The sequence below is a fragment of the Rhinopithecus roxellana genome, chromosome 1 (genome assembly GCF_007565055.1).
Source record: "Rhinopithecus roxellana isolate Shanxi Qingling chromosome 1, ASM756505v1, whole genome shotgun sequence".
Lineage (NCBI taxonomy): Eukaryota > Metazoa > Chordata > Mammalia > Primates > Cercopithecidae > Rhinopithecus > Rhinopithecus roxellana.
The window spans coordinates 198,599,801-198,621,168 of NC_044549.1; the positions used below are offsets into that span (position 1 = coordinate 198,599,801).

Here is a 21,368-nt window from a genome sequence, read left to right on the forward strand (position 1 = left end):
GCCCTCACAGCCGTTTGGAAAGACTGCTTCACTGACCCTGAGCCCAGCTGCAGAGATGCCTGGCAGCACTGTCACTCAACTGGGAGCAAAATCTGACCTTCTCATGTCTTTGGTTTACTGATTGTAGCTGAGAGTAGGCTATTTTAAATGAGAACTTGGAAACTTTAGGAAAAAGTAGTTTCTATCTGAAGCCCAAGAGGAAGGTAAGATTTTAATGAGCTGGTGTGTCACCCTGTGCTGCCACTAGGCGGTGAGCCATCAAGTTGCTTCTCAGTCTCCGACCATTGTGTTGATGGGTTTAGGACTGTGGTTTAGCCTCTCAGAGAGACTTGGGTTTTTAACTAGGGGAGTTTAGGAGAACATTTTTCATTCATAAATGTTTCAGGATATTCTGCACTAGTCACTTCCCTTTGGGATCTTAAATATTTTTCAATGTGATCAGTTGTATTTTTCACTAAAATTGAACCAGAATCTTCAAGCCTGCATTGGTGGGTAGAACCACTATATCTGGGTTCCTTGCCTGCTTAGTGCTGCTAAAAGGGACACTGTTCCTGGCTGAAGGGCTGGGGGTGGGTACAAAGCAGAGAGGCAACCTGCAGAAGCCTTTTGAGGCTAATTGTGATCAAAGTCTCCCAAGCTGATGAGATAACTCTCGCAGAAACTTCAAACAAAGGCTTGTGATGAAAAGCTCAGAATGTACTTACTATTGGTCTGGTACCCATTCACAGGAACGCTTCTGCAGGCTCAGAAGTGAGCACGTGTACACACAGAGGAATCAGCCTTAGGGCCTGTGCTGGGGCTAGATGACTACTGGAGGGGTAAGGCCCGAGTTAGCCCTGCCTAGATACCCACTAGATCACTTTTTCTGCTATGGGCCTGGCCTGACCTGGCTGTAAGACTTCATAGATTTGCAGGCCAGATTGATTGCCAGGCAAACAACAATGGGCCCAGTGTCTATAGTCCCTTTCCAGGTAGGCATGGCCTTGATCTCAACCTACCCCAGTTAAACCAGAGATGTTCCAAGCAGGAGGGTAGAGGTGATGAGTCAGAAGGGGTGGAGGGCTGGGAGGGGTAGCATTCTTGGGATCTTAATTAGTTTATCCAGCTCAGTAAACAATTTCCCACAACTCTGGAAGAGGGACTGGTCATGCTTTATGAAGGGTCAGAATTGGTTTTGGTAAATGCAGAAAGCGTTTGGTTTTATGCCCAAAAGACCAAGTGTGTACACCCCCCACTGAAGGAGTAGATTGTGAGGCATATGAGCAGGTGGCTACAATTACCAGCCTGTGTTTTCTTTCTCTCTCTCTCTCTAACAGAGCAGAACAGCTTTTTATTTGGGGCTTCCTTGGTCAACATTCCTTGACTCCAACATTTGTGGTCTAGTGATAAGTCCCAAGACCAGAGCACACATTCATTTCCTTGAGGCAAAAGGTAAAACCAAGGAAAGTGAATCTGACTAATGCTAGACTATAAACCAAGCTTGCCAAATTACAGGTTCAAGGAGAGTTCAGGGAAGCATAGCAGATAAGGGCCAGGCTGCCTGGGTTAGAATTTTAGCTTACCAGGCACAGTCATCTTGTGGCCTTGGACAAATTACATAACCTCTCTGTGACTCGGTTTTCTTATTTCTAGAATGGAGTCAATACCTCCTAGGGTTGTTGTGAACACTAAATGAGTTTATACACCTAAAGTACTAAGAGTGATGTCTAGCTCATACTAAACATTCAAAAAAAAAGGTAAGGTTTCCCTTCTTGTAAAATGAGAGAGTTAGACCATCTGGGATCTCACAGTGTGATCCCACAGGTCAGATCCCACCTGTGAGATTTTTGTTTCACATAGGGATTTTTTTTTTCAGGTGGACCTTAAGTCAGGGCTGGAAAGTTTGCAACAGCCTCCATCGTTCTCTATTAGTTATAGAGAATGGTTTTCTTATTAGTTATAGAGAGTGGCCCTTTGTTCAGATACATGTAGTAACCTTGCTGACTCCTATAGGCATTTGGGTTTTTATCCTCTGGAGATGGTCTCTAAGGCCTGTTGCAGGTCTACATTTCTGTCAGAAAGAGTCCTTGGGCTGTGAGTGCCCAGTAATGAAGTGGAATCCTCATTTCTCTACTCCAGCCTTTGTCTTCACCCATCAGCAGAATATGGGGTCTCTGGCTTTCTTATGTTACTTAAAGCATTGTACCCCTTCCCCCACCTTGAACAATTGCCTTCTGTTTTCCCAGCCTCTTCCCCAGAGTCACTGCACAGCTATGGCACCATCCAGACATAGGAGAGTTCCATGGGCTCATGAGTCTCTGAACCTTCCTCTCTGTCTGACTGCTGGTTACGCTGAAATAATGGGTGTGTCTGTGTGTGTGTGTTTTAAGCCATTTAAAAATAGGTAAAAATTTCCACTTTAACCCAGTGTCCAAAAAAACCAATGGGGCATGGGTTTGTTGTTGTTGTTGTTTTTTGAGACAGAATTTTATCTTGTTGACCAGGCTGGAGCGCAATGGCACCATCTCAGCTTACCGCAACCTCTGCCTCAGGTTCAAGTGATTCTTGTGCCTTAGCCTCTCGAGTAGCTGGGATTACAGGCATGTGCCACCACGCCCAGATAATTTTTCTATTATTAGTAGAGACAGGGTTTCTCCATGTTGGTCTGGCTGGTCTCAAACCCCTGACCTCAGGTGATCTGCCCGCCTTGGCCTCCCAAAGTGCTGGGATTACAGGCGTGAGCCACCGTGCCGGGCCAGGGGCATGGTTTTATAGGTAGAGTAATTTAGACAGTTGGACCTGGGAAGCTCTATAAATTGTCCCCTAAGGCTGTAGAAGAGTTAGTGCATTAATCCCAAAGAAATTAGTCATACCCAGGAGAATGTGCCCACTACATTCAGGGAAAGAAACATTTTGAGCGTAAGCATCTCTGACTGGATTTGTGTACACAGAAATCTCTGTAGATTATTTTTAAGCACTTAAAACTGGGACTTAATATTGATTGCTTAGTGTTTAAATTAGAAACAGGTTATGTTTTGCTGGCTGTGCAAAGTAAAAACTTGGTCCCTAGTGACTTGATTATTTCACCATAAACGAGCTGCTTTTCTTGGCTCGATGCCAGAGTCCAGCAAAGGCGGGGAACAACGAGGTTGCTATGGCAGTAATGAAGTCTCTCTTGGGGACTTAAAGGGGATTCTGCTGGCTCACAGTGTCAAAGGAAGAATATATAATTAGAGAGGCAAAATTTTATGTAACGACGTAGTCTGATTATTTTAAGGTTAATTCTTCCACCGATATTACTAAGTGAGATTTCTTTTAGTGTTGTACAAATTGGGTGGGCACTGCCATGGGCCTTCACACAGGTTTTGCTTTGCCTGTAATCTTCCTGCCTCTCTGGCCTGACCAGCTCTGCTCATCCCACATTTGAGGTCTCCTTTAAACCTGAACGCTAATTGACACTCTTGCGCCTCCCTCCCCCTTCCACCTCACTGTTTGCTCCCTATCGTGAAACTGCCCTCCCTCACTGGAACCGCTGGCTTTGGGCCTGCGTCGCCTCACTTAGTCTCTAGGTCTCTGGTAGCTGGTGCAGGGCTGGGTACCTTCCAGATGTGCGAGGGGTCAGAAGGCTTTAATACGTGATTTTACAGAGTCTGTGCTGAAACCACCGGCTTCTTACCTTTCTAGTCCTTTATTGTTACAGTAAAATGATTACTATAATGTTTACTTACCTCACATACATATTAAGGGTTTGTTTGTATTAAGCCAAAACCCTCGGAAACGTCCTGTTAAACACTTCAGTGTTTTTACAGTGGCTAATGTTGAATCCTGTTAGTTTTGTTGAGGTTACTGGGCGTAAATATCAAGAAGCCAAAAAGGGAAAAACAAGTTTTCCTCTTGAAAAATATCAAATGAAGGAGGTAACCTACTACTTACGAGCCAACAGTCTTTCCCTTGCTTTCTTTCATTTTCCTTCTCTTCAGTACAGTGATATCTAAAGTTTCTGACTATCATACATGTCTTTTAAGTCATTCCAGAAAGGTTATTGTACTTACATTGTAGTTTTTATATTGAGAGTATCATAGTGTATTCTAAAGCTGTGAAACTAGAGGTGGTGTATATGACGAAACCCCTCTGTAACCCAGACTGCTTCATTCCCTAGGCCTCTCAGCTTCCTGGGCCTGCCAGACAAGAGTATTTATTATACTCTGAAGATAAGAGAGTTAATTATTATCGGCTGAGGTTCACATTACCATCTCTCTCCTGTTTCTCTTTGACTAAAGATGGCTTCTGTTAGAAGCTATTGGGAAATCTCATAACACACGCTGACAAATCCAGGTCACAGTGCTGGTCTGGTTCATTACATGTGTCTGGAGTCAGGAAAAGTGGCAGATGCCATCCTTTCCTCATCCCAGTGACTTTCTGTTGAGCAGCTGGCTCTTGCAGCATTCTGCAGGGAAACTGGAATAAAGCCTTGTCTCCTTGCTTTTTGCACTTGGAAAGACTCACCCAGTTTTTTGTTTCTGTTTTGTATAGTTCAGCCAATGCTACCCCTGAATTTGAAGGTAGAGGAGGTGATGACCTTGGCACCGAGATCGCTAACACCCTCTATCGGATATTTAACAATAAAAGCAGTGTCGACTTGAAAACCCTCTGCATTAGTCCTCGGGAGCACTGCTGGGTTCTCTATGTGGATGTGCTAGTGAGTATCACCCTGCTGTACTGGCCACATTCTACCTTTTTTGAAAAGACTGATTGGCCTACTTTCCTTCCAGTGCCTTTTTCCTCTTCAGGTGGATGCTTTCAACTTACAGGGTGAGATTTGTTGGGAAAAGATGGTCTCCCATAATAATTTCTAAAAAAATTAAATACAACATAGATGTAAGCAGCATATATATAGTGCCATTCTATAATAAAATTATAGTCATATCATGGTAGCACCTAAAATTGCCCATAAAAGTTGTCTGGGAAGAATAAAACAAGAGATGGTCTCTGGATGGTGCCAGACAGAGTTAATGGGCAGAATTTAAATAGATGGTACATTCTGTGTGAAAGGATGATAAGCTCTTTACATGCATTTTCATTTAAACCTTATAAACCTGTTGCAAATGGACACTGTTATATTTCCCATTTATAAGTGAGGAAACAGAGAGAGGTTAAGTAACTAGTCCAAGAGGTCTCAGCTTGTGAGTAATGCTGTTGAGTCTTAAAGCCAGGTCTGTATGATGTGAACACCTGGTGTGACTTTACTGTGCCATCATTTCTTTTAAACACCTCAGAGCCTGCCTGCCCCTAGTTTCCTTGGTCAGGCCCCAGAGGCCCTGCCTCCTCCCACACAGAGTCTACTCCCCTGGGAGTCTTTTGAGTCCAGCCCTCCATTTCCTCCCTTGTACTTTGCCTCCCAAATACTCCTCTACCCATGTTTTGGCACTCGACAGTAACTTCTCTGTGTAGCTCTAATTAATTTTGGGTGTTTTTGAGATGGAGTCTCGCTCTGTCACCCAGGCTGGAGTGCAGTGGCGTGATCTCAGCTCACTGCAACCTCTGCTTCCCAGGTTCCATCGATTCTCATGTCTCAGCCTCCTGAGTAGCTGGGACTACAGGCACATGTCACCACGCCTGGCTCATTTTTGTATTATTAGTAGAGATGGGGTTTCATCGTGTTGGCCAGGCTTGCCTGGAACTCCTGACCTCAAGTGATCCACCTGCCTCAGCCTCCCAAAGTGCTGGGATTACAGGTGTGAGCCACCGTGCCTGGCCTTAATTTTGCTTTTGTGTAATCCTGTAGCAGTTGGTTGCTTTTTTATATACAGGATCTTGTTGGGTCTGTTTTACTCCTTATTGTTAAATTTCATGAACCTTGAGATTAGCAACTGTATCTTCCACTTCAGATTAAGGACACAAAGCTAAGCTATTGGCCAAATAGATTCCTTAATGAATGTGCAGATAAAAGAGATCTGTGAACTGACAGTGAACTTCATGAAAAGAAACAGCCTGGCTCTGCATCTTGGCTGTACTGAAACAGGGTGGAGCTTTCTAGATATTTTTTAATTAATTTGATACTGGATGGAGCATAGTCAAAAGGTAGCAGTGGTAACCATTATCTAGCAGGTTACTGTTGCAGTGCTACCACTAATAGGTAAAAATAATGAAATTACAAATCTAGTTGCTTTTTCTGTCTCTCATAAGTGTGATGCACCTTGTAGTGTGATTCCTACTAAGCAGGCAATTTTTCAGGTCTTGGTTTTGAGGAGGTGGGGACTGGCAGCCTGTAGTCCTTACTGAGGATGGTAGAGGCAGGCTTCATAGTTGCCCAGGGAGGTGCAGCTCCATGGCATGAACTCTCAGGTTCCGTCCTGTGTCTGAAGAACATTATGTCCCCTCCCCTTCTCCACTAGAGAAAGTTAAGACACAAGTGTTGTGGCGCACTGCATTTGTCCTTTTGTAATCCTTCTGTGTTCATCCTCAGTATTCATGCACACTTGTAGTTTTGTAGGATGGCCCAGTGATGAGGACTGATGTGCTTTTGATTCAGTCAGTTAAAGTCAAAGCAACAAAAGCCTATTCTATTAGGGAAGGCTTTTACAAAACTGGTGAATATTGGGACATTATCTCAGCTCAGAAGGGGCCCTTTTCAGTGAGCAGGGGATACATGGTGCACAGGAGTATCCAGGGGAATGTGCACTGTGTCCCTGTCTTCTGTAGACCTTTATTTTTAAGACTTCTGGCATTTGGATTTCTTCTGAAATATTTTTTAAAGGGTTTTGCTTATTTTGGAAGAAGACATGAACTTTGAAAATGTTGTCATTTTCTGACCAGGTGCAGTGGCTTACGCCTGTATTCCCAGCACTTTGGGATGCCAAGGCAGATGGATCACCTGAGGTCAGGAGTTCGAGACCAGCCTGGACAACAGGGTGAAACCCTGTCTCTACTAAAAATACAAAAATTAGCTGGGCATGGTGGCACACACCTGTAGTCCCAGCTACTGGGGAGACTGAGGCAAGAGAATTGCTTGAACCTGGGAGGCGGAGGTTGCAGTGAGCCAAGATGGTGCCACTGCGCTCCATCCTGGGCAACAGAGTGAGACTCCATCTTTAAAAAAAAAAAAAAAAAGTTGTCATCTTCAGAAAAGTTTTTAATGAATTAGAAAAGCATTTTTGAAAATGATATTGTTAATGAGGCTGATCCATTTTTGGCATTCACATAATTTCATCAGTGGACGGGTGATATACTGAGTAGATTGAGTCCATGTTTGAAGCGAGGTGGTGGAAATCTGTGAAGCAATCCTTGAAGCAAGATAGTGGAAAATAAATCTCCTATTTTCTTTTTGCCAACTGGTCTGGGTAGTCCTCAGACAGAGCCCATGTTCAAACAGATACTTGCTGGGGACCCTGCCATGTTTTTATACTTATTTACTTCAAACCTGTTACAGTCAGATAACCCACCTGTTTCCAGTATTGTTTTTTTCCCGAGTTTGGTTATTTTATGAGAGTGAAAATTTAACTTCACGGAAATTTCACTTTGCTTTGCTCTTTGTAGTTCTCTGATGGCATCAGTTTTTACTCCAAGAGGGGTAACTGTTAGAACTTTGTTGCACTAACAACACACAGCTGACCTTTGGTGGGGTGATTGGTCACGAGGCTGTCTTTTGATGGGTTCTCTCACAAATAATCACCAACATTCTTCATAACAGCCCTTCTGTTGGGCTCTGGGGATAAAAGGATGAACAAAACTACAGAGTCCCAGCCTTTAGGAGTTCACAGTTCAACTGAAGAGGAGATAGACTCTAAACAAAAACAGAAATACATGACTTTTCTTTCTATGTGTGACTTCTCACCTTTCTTATTTGGGGCAGCAGTCGGCTTTATTCCATAACCTCAGGCCAAGGCCTCTCTAAAATAAGGACAGAAGGATATGCCACCTTCCAGTTAAATGTGCTCTAATTTTCCCTGCTAGATGAGCACACATAAGTGCACTCAACACTTTCGCTCATGGGTGGAAGCTTGTCTGAGAGACCTTAGTCTTCATTATAAGTAATGTAAAACGTAGTATTTCATGTCTGAGCATCAGGTATACATTGATCATTACGTACGAGAGGTAATTACAGTAGTGAATGTGAACCTAGTAGCAGCTGCAACATCAGTAGTCACTGTTTTCTCCTTGTTTGGAGGCCAGGCATGCGTTAGCAAATATTGGAGTGACACTTGGAGTACAATTGAGAGCTATCTGGAGCAAAATAAAGGTGATCAGTGCCACCTTCAGGGCAGCCCCAACTGCCTGAAATGCCTATGAGAGGAGCCCACCACAAGCCATGGCCTCTGAGTGTTGGTACCACAGCCCTGCTCAACTATGACCTTGTGTGCATGGGCCACATAAGCACAGCCATTACAAGGCAGTGCTTGTAATTAGGGTGAAGGACTGTGTCAGTGAGTTGCAGTCATTGCATGGCTAGCCAGGAGAGCAGCCACATGTTATCTTTATTTTACAAACACACAGTCAGCATTTCTTAGAAATCAGTGTCCTTGACCACAGAATAGATTTGGGAAAGAAAACAAAAATCAGTGTCCTGGCCGGGTGTGGTGGCTCATACCTACACCCCAGCACTTTGGGAGGCTGAGGCAGGCAGATCACTTGAGGTCAGGAGTTCAAGACCAGCCTGGCCAACATGGTGAAACCCTAAAAATACAAAAATTAACTGGGAGTGGTGGCACACACCTGTAATCCCAGCTATTCGGGAGGCTGAGGCAGGAGAATTGCTTGAACCTGGGAGGCAGAGGTTGCAGTTAGCCAAGATTGCACCACTGTACTCCAGCCTGGGTGACAGAGCGAGACTCTGTCTCGGAAAAAAAAAAAAAAGCAGTGTCCTTTAACTGGGGCAATACTTAAAGTAATAAATGATGCTCGTTTTTTTTCCTTTTTCAATTCCTGTCTCCCTTAGCTGCTGGAATGTGGTGGGAATTTGTTTGATGCCATTTCCATTGCTGTAAAGGCTGCTCTCTTCAATACAAGGTAAGTCTTCCTGGAAATAGCTCTGCAAACCTGTGGAGAACCAGGGCAGACACTTGTAATGGAACACTGAGGAAATTTCTATTGTAGCTCATATGTGACGATAACAGCAGTTTTTAACATTGAAAATGGTGACATCTAATGTTAAACTCCAGAAAAGATAGATTTCGTAACTGAAAACTACCTATATACGTATATCCTGTATTTATTTTTTGTATTGTTATTTTTATAGACACCTACCATTTAGAAAAATATTAGAAAACTACAGAGAAGCCAAAAAGAGTAGACACCACCTACAGGCCCACTATCCAAATACTATTACTGGGTGAACTCTATGGGGGCAAGGATTTTCCTGTTTTGTGCTTGCCTATATTCCTAGCACAATGAACAGTGCCTGAAACATAGTAAGTGCTTGCATATTGCTTGATTGTGCACATATATGTTCTAAAAGCAGGGTAACAGCCTTCCCTTTGGCTTAAGAAGAGGAAATGGCTATTCCACGTGGTTCATCTTTCCAAACAGGTTGTGTAGAAGGGACAAGTTGCTACGCTTTTTTGGAGTTGACATTTATCCTGACTGATTATTAACTGTTCCCCCTTCTATGCTGCAAGTACTTTGAGGAAAATTTGCAGCATTTATGAGTAAATACATGGGATAGGGCGTTCATCCTATGAGAGAGCCTACGTTAAGGTAACAGGATCCTATTAAAAAATGAGGATTAGAAACTTCTAGGGATATAACCTAAGGATATGATTGAATAAATGAGCAAAGATGTTTATTCTAGGATGTTCGTCACAGCTGCTTTATCATGGGAAGAAACTGGAAACAACCTGAGTTTCACAGTGTAGGGGATTGAAGTCCACACAGCAGCCTATTTAAAGGCATGTTAATATGGAAAATCACTTACTAAATGCCATCCCCTCATCCTGGTTTTTGTTTGTTTGTTCTATTTTACTTTGGTAGTTCTTATATTTAATATGTCTGGAAATAAATATGTTTCCCCAAGTGGTCATTGTAATTATTTTTCAGTGCTCATATTTTGGCCAACTTAACATTTGTCTGTTTTTTAGAGCTTTTCTATGATGAGTTTAGACTCCCTGTGTAATTTAGAGTAGACAAAAATTGCAGGCTGGAGTATTTGTTGAAAATGAAAGCTGTAGAGTCCCCCACCCCTAGTTGTGCCACTAGCCTCCTTGTTGAGACTATTTGAAATGTGAGCCTGGCACTCTTGGCCACTGTGGGAGCTTGCGTGCCAGATCCCACAACAGTGGCTGGTGCTCAGGCCCTGTTGGGGAAAGGAAAGGAAGTTGTCATCTGATGTATCTCGAGCCTCAGAAATGACTCCCCATCTGCCAGCTGGTTACTATAGGCACCCAGGCAAAAAGAGAGATTGGGAATCACACAAGGCTGTTTAGCTGTGAGGGAGGTACTGGGCAAACTGTATACCAGAAAGGTTAACCCAGCTGCTCAGCTGGGGGAGGACACCTGTCATGGGCACAGCCATAGTCTCATCCTCAGACCAAGAACAGCCCTGCAGGCAGCAAGGAATGGGGACTCTAAGGCATCGAGTCCCCCTGGTATGTGGAGAGACTGTTGGCATATTCAGGGTCCTTTAGAAGGGTAAAGGCCACCTGAGGGTATTCTTTAGCCCTTCTGCCTAGTCATGTTGTAGCCAAAGGGTTGGGAAATTGGGAGATACTGTGTGTGTGTGTGTGTGTGTGTGTGTGTGTAAATGGTTGACCGACTTGTTCAAATAGGATATTACTTAGTATTTAAGAACTTCCCCTGATGGGAAGGCTCCAACTGGGGAAGACCCTTACAGAACTCCTTGGCCCTTGTGGACATTATCTGGCTGAAGCTCCCCTGATATGATATAGATGCTGCCTTGTGTATGGATGGCCAGCCTGGCTCAATCATGGGGGGCTTGTGTTAGAGGAACTGGGAAAAGTACCAATGCTGTTTCCATTGCAGGAGCTGGATGGACCACCTCTTCCTTCCTGGCTCCTCCACCCTAGCCTGGAGTGAATTGACTTTATAGGTTAAATGTGTTTTTCAGTACCCAGCTAAAGAAACAGAATGTTGCCAGCACCCCAGAAGCATCCTACACCTTCTGTACCCCTGTGCAATTACACTCACTGATGATAACCAGCATCTTAAAAGAGTAGATTACTTTTGTACTTGATATAAATGGTATCATATACTATGTTTTGTTTTGTGTCTGCCTCATTCACTGAGCATTGTGCTTTGAGAGATCTGTGTCACTGCCTTAGTCATAGCTTGCTTTTTGCTGTATGGTGTTCCACTGTGTGACTTTGTCCAGTCTGCTGTTTATCCAGTCTACTGTCCAATCTACTGTTGTTTATCAGTCTACTGTTGATGGCCATCTGGTTCGTTTCCAGTTTGAGGCTATTACAAATAGGGATGGGCATCATGAACATTTTTGTGCATGTCTTTGGTGCACATATTTCTCTATTTCTGTTAGGGATGAGTGTTCTGGGTTATAGGGTATGGCTATCTTTAGTTACTGTAGATGCTGCCAGTTTCACATAGTGTTTTACCAGTTAACACTTCTACCAGCAGTGTATATAAGAGTTCTGGGTTGTTTCACGTCTTTGTTAACCCTTACTTTTTTTTTTTTTTTTTTTTGAGATGGTGTCTCACTCTGTCTCCCAGGCTGGACTGCAGTGGCGTGATCTCAGCTCACTGCAGTCTCCCCCTCCCAGGTTCAAGCGAGTCTCTTACCTCAGCCTCCCAAGTAGCTGGGATTACAGGTGTGTGCCTCCATACCCAGCTAATTTTTGTATTTTTAGTAGAGATGGGGTTTCGCCATCTTGGCCAGGCTGGTCTTGAACTCCTGACCTCAGGTGATTCTCCCGACTTGGCCTCTCAAAGTACTCCCAACTTGGCCTCTCAAAGGGCACAGGCATGAGCCACTGTGCCCAGCCTTTTTTTTTTTTTTTAATAGTTATTTTGGTGAGTGTGCCTTGGTATCACAGTGTAGTTTTAATTTGCATTTTTAATAGATATTTAAATTGAGCACCTTTTCTTGGTTTATTGGCTACTTGGACAGCCTCTTTTATGAAGACATCCAAATACATTTGAGTCTTTTGCCCATTTTTCTATTGGGCTGTCTTTTTTAATAGGAATTCTTTATGTAATCTGTCAGATAGTATTTTCTCCATCCAGATTATATTTTTAGTTTTTAAATGATGTCTTCTGATATAAAGAAGTTCATGATATATAATATAAATGATATATATTATGTAAATATATATAATATATATACACATATATAATTGAATATATAACTTTTTTCCCTTTCTCAGTGCTGTTCAGGAAATAGTTGTCTACTCCAAGGTCATGTAGATGTTTTTTTCTAAAAGTTTTATTGTCTTTCATTTTTATATCTATAGTCTATTTCATATGGCTTTGTGTGTGTGTGGTGTGAGGTAGGGATTGAGATTATTTTTTTCCATTGGGATATCTGATTGACCCAGCATCATTTTCTAAAAGATGCCTTTCCTCATTGCACTGTGGTGCCTCCTGTGTGCTTTTGACAGGGATGACAAGGATGAGGATGATAAAGAATAAGCATAGTGTATCTTTCTCTTGTGAGACACAGGGATTCCAACTCCTATTCTCAATCTTAAAAAGAAGTTATTTTTCCTCCTCCCAGTAGGTGGGAATTTTAATTGTGCTTCTGCTTCCAGCATACCAAGGGTTCGAGTTCTGGAGGATGAAGAGGGGTCGAAGGACATTGAATTGTCTGACGACCCTTATGACTGCATACGACTAAGTGTGGAGAATGTCCCCTGCATTGTCACTCTGTGCAAGGTATAAGCTTGTGTTTTATGTTTTTTGTCTTCCCTGTGGGTATGGGTCTCCTCCAATCCCAACCTGCTGAGGTTACTTAATAGGTTAAGAAGTTGTAATATCACATACCATATAGAAGTAGCTTTTACCCAAATCCAATAATTTGGTTATACTAGAAACCACTACCATGAGTAGCTCTTTCTTTTCTTTTTAATTGGAAGATACAACATGATCCTGGGAGCCATGAGTGTGTTTGTAGTAATAGTAGCCAGAGTTTGTTAAGCTCCTCCCGCATACCATGCACTTCACTAAAGCACTATGTCCTTTAATTCCCTCAACTCTGTGGGGTCTAGGGTGGTTGAGTAGTGGCAGGGTGGTGAACACTGTCCCCCCTATGAAATGGGAGGTTGGAGCAGGTCTTGGGTATCAGGAGTGGTTTTCACATAGAGGGCTGTGAAGCTGAACAGAGGGCAGTGGAGCTGAACATCAGGCTGATGTGACATATAACTAATGCTGCTCCAGGCTGTGCAAAGAGGCCTGTATTGGCTATTGGCTGGGATTGTAGCTAATTGCACTCAGGATTCATTATCTCAAAATAAAGCTAAACAGGTCAGGTTTAATTCCACCAAAATCACTTCATAAACAGAATGTGGTGAAGTGTTCAGACAGCAGGATGTTGGGTCTTGGCTTCTTTCTTTTTTTCTTTTTTTGAGACAGTTTTGCTGCAACACCCAGGCTGGAGTGCGATGGTGTGATCTCGGTTCACTGCAACTTCCGCCTCTCAGGTTCAAGCAATTCTCCTGCCTCAGTCTCCCAAGTGCCGGGATTACAGGCACGCACCATCATGCCCAGCTAATTTTTGTATTTTTAGTAGAGACGGTGTTTCACCATGTTGACCAGGCTAGTGTCAAACTCCTGACCTTGGGTGATCCACCCACCTCAGCCTCCCAAAGTGCCGGGATTACAGGCATGAGCCACCGCACCTAGCTGTCTTGTTCTTTCTTGTTTATTTGTTTTGAAACAGGATCTTGCTCTGTCGTCCAGGCTGGAGTGCAGTAGCACAATCTAGGCTCACTGCAACTTCTGCTGCAACTCCCCCACCCGCCCAGGCTCAAGCTCAAGCAACCCTCCCACCTCAGCCTCCCAAGTAGCTGGTAGCACAGGCTCACACCACCACATCTGGCTATTTTTTGTATTTTCGGTGGAGATGGGGTCTTGCCCATGTTACCCACGCTGGTCTCAAACTCCTGAGCTCAAGCAATCCGTCTTCCTCAGCTTCCCAAAGTGCTGGGAGGCATGAGCCACTGCGCCCAGCCTTGGCTTGTTCTTGAGTGTGTCCCTTAGCATGGACCCTCTTGATTTCCCTTGCCATCAGTGAAACGTCCATGTGGCTTTGTGTATTAATTTCTCCCTTGTGCCCCTCTGTTGGAAAGCCCTGGTGGCCTTTGCCTTGGATGGTGTCTGAATTCTAGTTTTAAACCCCCTTGCCCTGTTTTTCCGTGTCATGTTTTTATTGTACCACCCACACAGTGGCCTGTGAGAATTGTTGAACATTCCTTGAACTATTTTCCTCATGAGCACAATCTAAAATAAGACCTGAAACGACCAGTGCGGGTACTTTCCCTGGTGTAGAGATACCCACCACGAGGCCATGAAGGGTGGGGCTCTGAGGCCTGCGTGACCCACTGTGTGCTGTGTGCCCTGCCTTTGCAGATTGGCTATCGGCATGTGGTGGATGCTACTCTTCAGGAGGAGGCCTGCTCCCTGGCCAGCTTGCTGGTGTCGGTGACTAGCAAGGGAGTTGTGACGTGCATGAGGAAAGTGGGGAAGGGCAGCCTGGACCCAGAGAGCATCTTCGAGATGATGGAGGTGAGGCCCTGGTTCTGAGGAAGGTGCGGGGACCTGGCTTGGGTGCCTGCTGCTTCCTGCTCCCTTGGTCACACCATGGGGATTCTCCCCATTCACAGCCTTGACCCCAAACCTGGAGGTTGGAGAACAGCTGGTTTGAGCCAGGGGTCTGCTGACCTAATCAAGGGGGTTGTGGGGGTGGATACTCTGGACTGGGAGGTAAGGAGCCTACCAGTAACCATTTCTTATCCTCAGTAAGTCCCCCCATCTCATTTCTATGTGTCTAAATAAGACTGTTGGACTTTGATAATGTAAAGAGTGACTCGTAACTCCAAAATCGCAGGCCTTTTGTGACTTGATGAGGGAATAGAATTCTTGGCTCACTGCTTCCTGTCCCTTGAAGTGGGCGAGTAAAGATGGAAGCAGGGGCTGAAGTGTGGCTGTCTGCCAAATTCATTACTGCTCTAGAAGTGTGTAAATGGAGACAAGCAGGGATGGTGAGAAATCCGACCCGCTGGAGTGGGGGTGGGTTGCCCCCATCACTGGCAGAGCCATCAGGGCACTTCCACAGTTTTCTGTACTGTTTGCCCCACATGTCTGTCACCTCACTGGCCTGGAAGCCCCGCAGGAAGGGACAGGGTCCTGCTCACCTGTTTCCCAGACCTTCCTTCCCCTACATCCACCTCACCTTTCTGACTGATTGACTGACTGAACTTCCAGGAACAGAGTTAGCCGGATCTGATTATTCATACTTTCTTGTAACCTCTGTATCACCACACATGCCCAGAGATCATTGCTTAATAGCAAGCACTCTTCCTTTGTGTTTAGAAACAATGACTTCTTACCGAAGAATCCAAGAACATGACATCTATTTTCTTCATCATCTTTAAAATTTAAAAGACCAAAATGAGCACTGTATATAGCATGGAGTTCCCAACCATGGGCTATGAGGGTGTACTGCCCTGGCTGCAAACCTGGCTCTGGGCCATAGTCCCCCTCATCTGCAAAGTGGGACTGATAATAGTAATATCTGCCTCAGACACTGCTGAGGTGGTTATTAGGGTGATGTGAGGTGTAGAGGTGAAGCACGTGTCACAGTGTCTGATGACATCATCAGTTCTCAGCTAATAGCGGCTCTTATTCTCTGTGCTCCGTGAAGCACCCTGAGTTCAGATTTCTCCAGACTTAATGCTGCATAAAGTCTACCAAAGGCCTCTAGACAAGGGACTGTCAAACCTTGTTTTAGAAGGTACTCTTTCTCCTCCCAGGAGGGTTTATGAGAATTTCTCTAAATAACAACAAGCACAGTAAACAAATAGCTAAAGTTTATTGTGTGCGTACTATGTGCCAGATACTGTTTTCACTGCTTTAAATACATGATTTAGTCCTCAACAACCTGTGAGGTAACTATTGTCCTTATTTTTACAGATGAGGAAACTGAGGCACACAGAGGATAAGCAGCTTGCCTACAGGCCTCCCTGCTCATAAATACTGGAGCTAGGATTTAAACACAGACTGTGCGTCCAGAGCCACTGTTCCCAGCCCCTGTGCAATGTCAGCCTTATAAACCAGATCTGCCCTGGCTGTCCTGGATGGCAGAACTGGAGCTCTGTTCAGTGAGCTGAGCTTTGTCCTCCCCTCAGGTTTGGGGGATGAGGTCTGCTAACTCTGGACAGGGGACTGTAGCTCTGTGGCCCTATCTTACTGTTTATCTCACACAGGGATGCAGCAATCTGGAAATGACTCAGTGGTGGAGCTGAGAGCCTTGCCAGTGGTTGTGCAGGCTGCCACCCCCAACCTCTGCAGCTGCTTTCTTGTATCTGGATTCAGAGGCATCAAGTCCCTCTCAAGTCCTGGCATCCTGTCCATCTCATCTCTTCTTGTCCTCCCTCTCCACCCTCATGTATATGAATAATCAGTACCCCTATTTGACAGACTCAGACTTTTTTTTCTTTTTCTAATGTTAAGGGAAAATCTTTCCAAAAGCCCCCCCCCCCTTTTTTTTTTTGAGACGAAGTCTCACACTGTCGTCCAGGCTGGAGCGCAGTGGTGCGATCTCAGCTCACTGCAACCTCTGCCTCCCTGGTTCAAGTGATTCTGCCTCAGCCTCCCGAGTAGCTGGGATTACAGGTGCCTGCCACCACTCCCAGTTAATTTTTTTTTGTATTTTTAGTAGAGACGGGGTTTCACTATGTTTGCCAAGCTGGTCTTGAATTCCTGACCTCGTGATCTGCCTGCCTCAGTCTCCCAAAGTGTTGGGATTACAGGCTTGAGCCACCGTGTCTGGCCCCCAAAGGCCTTTTTGACCTTTAACCCTGACTTTGCATTTCATAGAGGTGATCACTTCCCAGCCTTTTAGATTGAAATCATCTTTTCATAAGCGTTTTAGTCATACTTGGGATCTCATCCCATGTTACAGTTGGGGCTGGGGGAGAAGATACACAGGTCATTACTCTGGGGAGAATACACCTGTAACTGAAAAGATTGAGGCGGGGATTTAGGCATGGATGTCTTTATCTCAACGTTGTTGAGAATGGAACCAGTGGCAGAGTTGAATCCAAACTGCTATGAGAATGTGAAAGACTTGATAAGGTAGAGATTTGTGGTTGGTTCTTCGTATTCTTAAAATGATTCTTGGACCCAGAGACAGATAAAATAACAGTTTCATAAAGAAAAAAATATTTTTTTATATTGGGATTGTTGTTGTTGAGACAGGGTCTTGCTCTGTTATCTAGGCTGAAGTACAGTGGCACAGTCACAGCTCACTGCAGCCCTGACCTCCCGGGCTCAAGCAATCCTCCCATCTCAGCCCCCTGAGTAACTGGGACTACAGGCGCATGCCACCATGCCCAGCTAATTTTTTTGTTTTTTGTAGAGATGAGGTTTCACTCTGTTGCCCAGGCTGGTCTTGATCTCCTGGGCTCAAGCAAAATCCTCTTGCCTTGGCCTCCAAAAGTGTTGGGATTACAAGCATGAGTCACCACTCCCAGTCATACTGAGTTTTGCTTTTTTTTTTTTAGGACCTCTCGTGTCTGCTGTGTAGGGACTGATTATTTTGTGGGTTGTCCCTCTTGATGTGTTTTGATTCCAACATTTCACTGCCTTTAGCATCTCAGCATGGCAGTAACACCAAAGATCCCATCCAGGTACCGACTTTGGTCCTACCTGAGCAGCTCTGCTTAGAGGCTGTGTAGGAGGTGAATGAGAAGCTGCTTACTCAAATGTCCTTGGCATCATAGGTTTCTTCTCCAGACACACTCTGGATTTCCTGTGGCCTCCCTATTCCTTCTCACTGTAGTACAGTGTCAACCTGGCTGTACCCAAGCTCAGATTTGGTTGACAACTTTGTTTCTTGTTGCAGTGGCAGCAGGACTGTGAAGCATGAACTAATGGCCAGGGCAGGCTTTGCTGCTCCCTGTTTGCTGCCTGGTGGGGGCTGGTGTCTTTAGTCACTTATTTATTTATTTATTTACTTTTGATACGATTTTTCCAAAATGTATTATGTTGTTGGGGTTTGTGGTTTGTTTTTGTTTTAATTTGCTTTAATTAAATAAAAGTCCTCTAAGGCAGATGGAATGTGTACAATGTCAGAAAGACTAACTGGCAGAAAGGGAAGCTTTTCTGGTCAGAGTGTGTGTGCCTTACAACGGGGCGTGTGCTCTCTCCTGTCCCTTCTCCACAGACTGGCAAGCGTGTGGGCAAAGTGCTGCATGCCTCTTTGCAGAGTGTTTTGCACAAGGAAGAAAGCCTGGGACCCAAGAGACAGAAAGTTGGATTCCTGGGATGATTTGCACATCAACTGCTCAACTGTGGATTGTTTTTTACTTTTCCTTTTAAACTGGTTTGTATATAGTTTTCTTCGCTGTTACAAATTTACATCACCATTTGTACGTGTAAAATTAAAGGCTATTTTCTGGTCTGGTTTGGTATGTCTAGAGTTCTTCAGTTGAAGTCAAGGCACCATTCAGTGACCCCTCCGAGTCTGGCCCTTATCTAGTGAGTGGCAGACAAACCCAGAGCTCTGCCACCAAAGGAGACCCACAAGCTGGAGTAAAGACCTGGCAGAAAATGGTTTAAAGGAAATGCTTATGATATGTATTTTGTGAATTTTTTTCCCCTCGAAGAACTTTAAAAATAAGAATCACAAAGAAAAGTTCATTCACCTTGTGTATTTGGGTGGTTCTGGGAGAGGAAAAAAGAGGAGGCACTCTGCCCTAGGTACAGACCCAGGGCGTCTGCCTGGCTGGGGAGTCGTCCCAAATCCTGGGGAAGTCCAGCTGTGACTTCCTGCCTTCCGAGAGATCTGAATGGAATTCCCTAAGTTCAGGGTCTTAGTGATAGCTTTGGCTCTTAGCCATCCTTTCTTATCACTCTTGTTTTGAAATTGCTTTGTGCTTTATAACCACTCCCTGGTGTTTCCTAAGATTTTGTTTTGTCAGCATTAAGGAGGATGCTTTCAAGATGTTGTCATTTGATAATTCAGCTGCCTTCATGCTGTTGGCATAGAAAGGAAGACTATGCTTGCTGGCCCAGAAGGCTCTTCCTATAAGCCTGTAGTTTCACTGTGCAGTGTGTTAGAATTAAGTCTCTTCATGTGTAGAGCAGCTTTTTTTTTTTTTTTTCCTAGGGGAACTGAAACTCCTAAATCTTAAAATGCCCTGGGGAAGGAGCTGATTCATGAAGGAGAGCATTTCAACCGTGGCATTTGCTTTCTGCATTCAGTTAGACAAATGGGGTAAGGCGTTAGGAATTTACCACCAAATGGAAAGAACATAATGTGAGCTGAAGCCCTTGGGACTGCTTCCAGAGGTCCTGGTGTGGGCGTTCCTCCCAGCAAGGCCAGGTCCATCCCTGTGGAGGGAAGCAGCTGCCTAGACTTGGGCTTAGTGGGGAAGCTTCTACCTTGTTGAGAGCACAGCCTGGGTTTTTATCTTTTATGTTTCTCCAGTGACTATCTACAGACACCATGACGATGTTCCCAACAAGGCAGAAATCAGCCTGGTCTCTCCTCCCCTGCTCCTCGTTGACTGCCCATGACATGACAAAACATTGGCAGTGGTGGTGCAGAGATGCAACTCAAGTGTGAATAAAGTTTAGAAGCTTTTGCTTTTGATGGTTGATTCCAGTGGATCATTTTGAGATACATAAATTAGAACGGATATTGTCATATATGTCAAACTCAACTCTGCTTCACTTCCCTTCAGACAGATGAGGCTTTGGCATGCCAGTGGTACGACAAACAGCTACCCAACTTGGATGGCTGGCTAAATGCTTCCAGTAAAAATGAAGAAGGAAGAGAAAAAGATGGTGGCATCTGTCTCTAGCCACCCCATACCTTTCTGTGAAGGCCATCCCTACATGTAACATACATATATTGCAAATGAAAAAAAATGCCATATGAGCAGGGGCTCTCAAGGAGAGGTGTTTATTGGAAAGATCTGATTGTTGCAGCTCTCAGAATGAGAGAAGAGAAAACTGAAGACAGAGACTGGCAAAGACTTGGAAAAATATTATCCTGGGACAGACCTGTTTCATCCAGCAGAGCCACAGCTGTCTTTAGTGGTCTTTAAATAAACATTAGGTAGAAGAACATTTAAGATGGTCAAAGTAAGGGCGAGGTATGAGAAATGCAATGTTAAGTGATAACTGGGTTTTTAATTGTCTCTGATTCCTTAGTCTTTCAAATCACGAGTTAATTTTTTTTCTTTTTCTTTTTCTTTTCTTTTTTTTTTTAGAGATAAGGTCTCACTGTGTCACCGAGGCTGGAATGCAATGGTGCAATCATAGCTCACTGCAGCCTCAAACTCCTGGGCTCAAGTGATCTTCCCACCTTTCTGGGACTGCAGGCGTGCCACTATGCCCAGCCAATTGTTTTTTTTAAAACGAGGCTCACTATGTTACCCAGGCTGGTCTTAAACTCTGGGCCTCAAGCAATCCTCCTGCCTTGGCCCCCCAAAGTGCTGGAATTATAGGCATTAGCCACTGCACTGTGACATGAGTTTAGATTTTTTTTTTGATGAGAGTCATTGAGTGGGCTGACTTCTTTTTATTATTATTATTTTTTGTTTTTTGATATATGGTCTCACTCTGTCACCCAGGCTGGAGTACAGTGGTGGGATCTCGGCTCCTTGCAGCCTTGACCTCCTGGGCTCAAGTGATCCTCCCACGTCAGCCTCCCGAGTAGCTGGGACTACAGGCACGTACCACTGTGCCTGGCTAATTTTTGTATTTTTTGTAGAGATAGGGTTTTGCGAAGTTTCTCAAGCTGGTCTCAAACTACTGAGCTCAAGTGATGCACCTGCCTTGGCCTCCCAAAGTGCTGGCGTAACAGGCCTGAGCCACCACCCCCCACCCGGCTGATGTATATTAATAGCCATGGAGAGCCTTTTTAAAAATGGTAGGCTTGGTGGGGTGCAGTGGCTCACACTTCTAATCCCAATTTTGGGAAGTCAAGGTAAGAGAATCATTTGGAGACCAGGACTTCGAGACCAGGGTGGTCAACATAGTGAGGCCCCCATCTCTACAAAAACTTAAAAAATTAGCCAGATGTGGTAGTGTGTACCTGTAGCCCCAGCTACTCAGGAGGCTGGGGCAGAAGGTTTGCTTGAACTCCGGGAGTTGGAGGCTGCAGTGAGCTATGATTGCACCACTGCTCTCCAGTCCGGGCGACACAGCAAGAACCCTGTCTCAAAAACAAACAAAAAACAACAAATGGCAGGCTTGTC

At 44.5% G+C, this 21,368-nt stretch overlaps 1 protein-coding gene across 4 annotated transcripts in view; it reads left to right on the forward strand.

The window, feature by feature from the left end:
* The window catches only part of EXOSC7 (exosome component 7), a 35,523-nt gene extending 15,760 nt beyond the window's left edge, over positions 1 to 19,763 (forward strand). Inside the window, exons 4-10 of one of the 4 annotated variants that reach the window (XR_749224.2) lie at positions 4,513 to 4,678; positions 8,915 to 8,985; positions 12,693 to 12,816; positions 14,509 to 14,664; positions 18,326 to 18,484; positions 19,271 to 19,378; positions 19,592 to 19,763. Coding sequence is in view for 1 of the 4 variants with exons in the window: in XM_010374383.2 (XP_010372685.1) it covers positions 4,513 to 4,678; positions 8,915 to 8,985; positions 12,693 to 12,816; positions 14,509 to 14,664; positions 18,326 to 18,430 (622 nt within the window). In the remaining 3 variants the exon portion in view is untranslated. Of the gene's footprint in view, positions 1 to 4,512; positions 4,679 to 8,914; positions 8,986 to 12,692; positions 12,817 to 14,508; positions 14,665 to 18,325; positions 18,569 to 19,270 lie in introns of those variants that run through there. The other 3 variants (XR_004058792.1, XR_004058793.1, XM_010374383.2) reach the window with 3 other exon arrangements.
* The last annotated feature ends 1,605 nt before the right edge of the window (positions 19,764 to 21,368 follow it).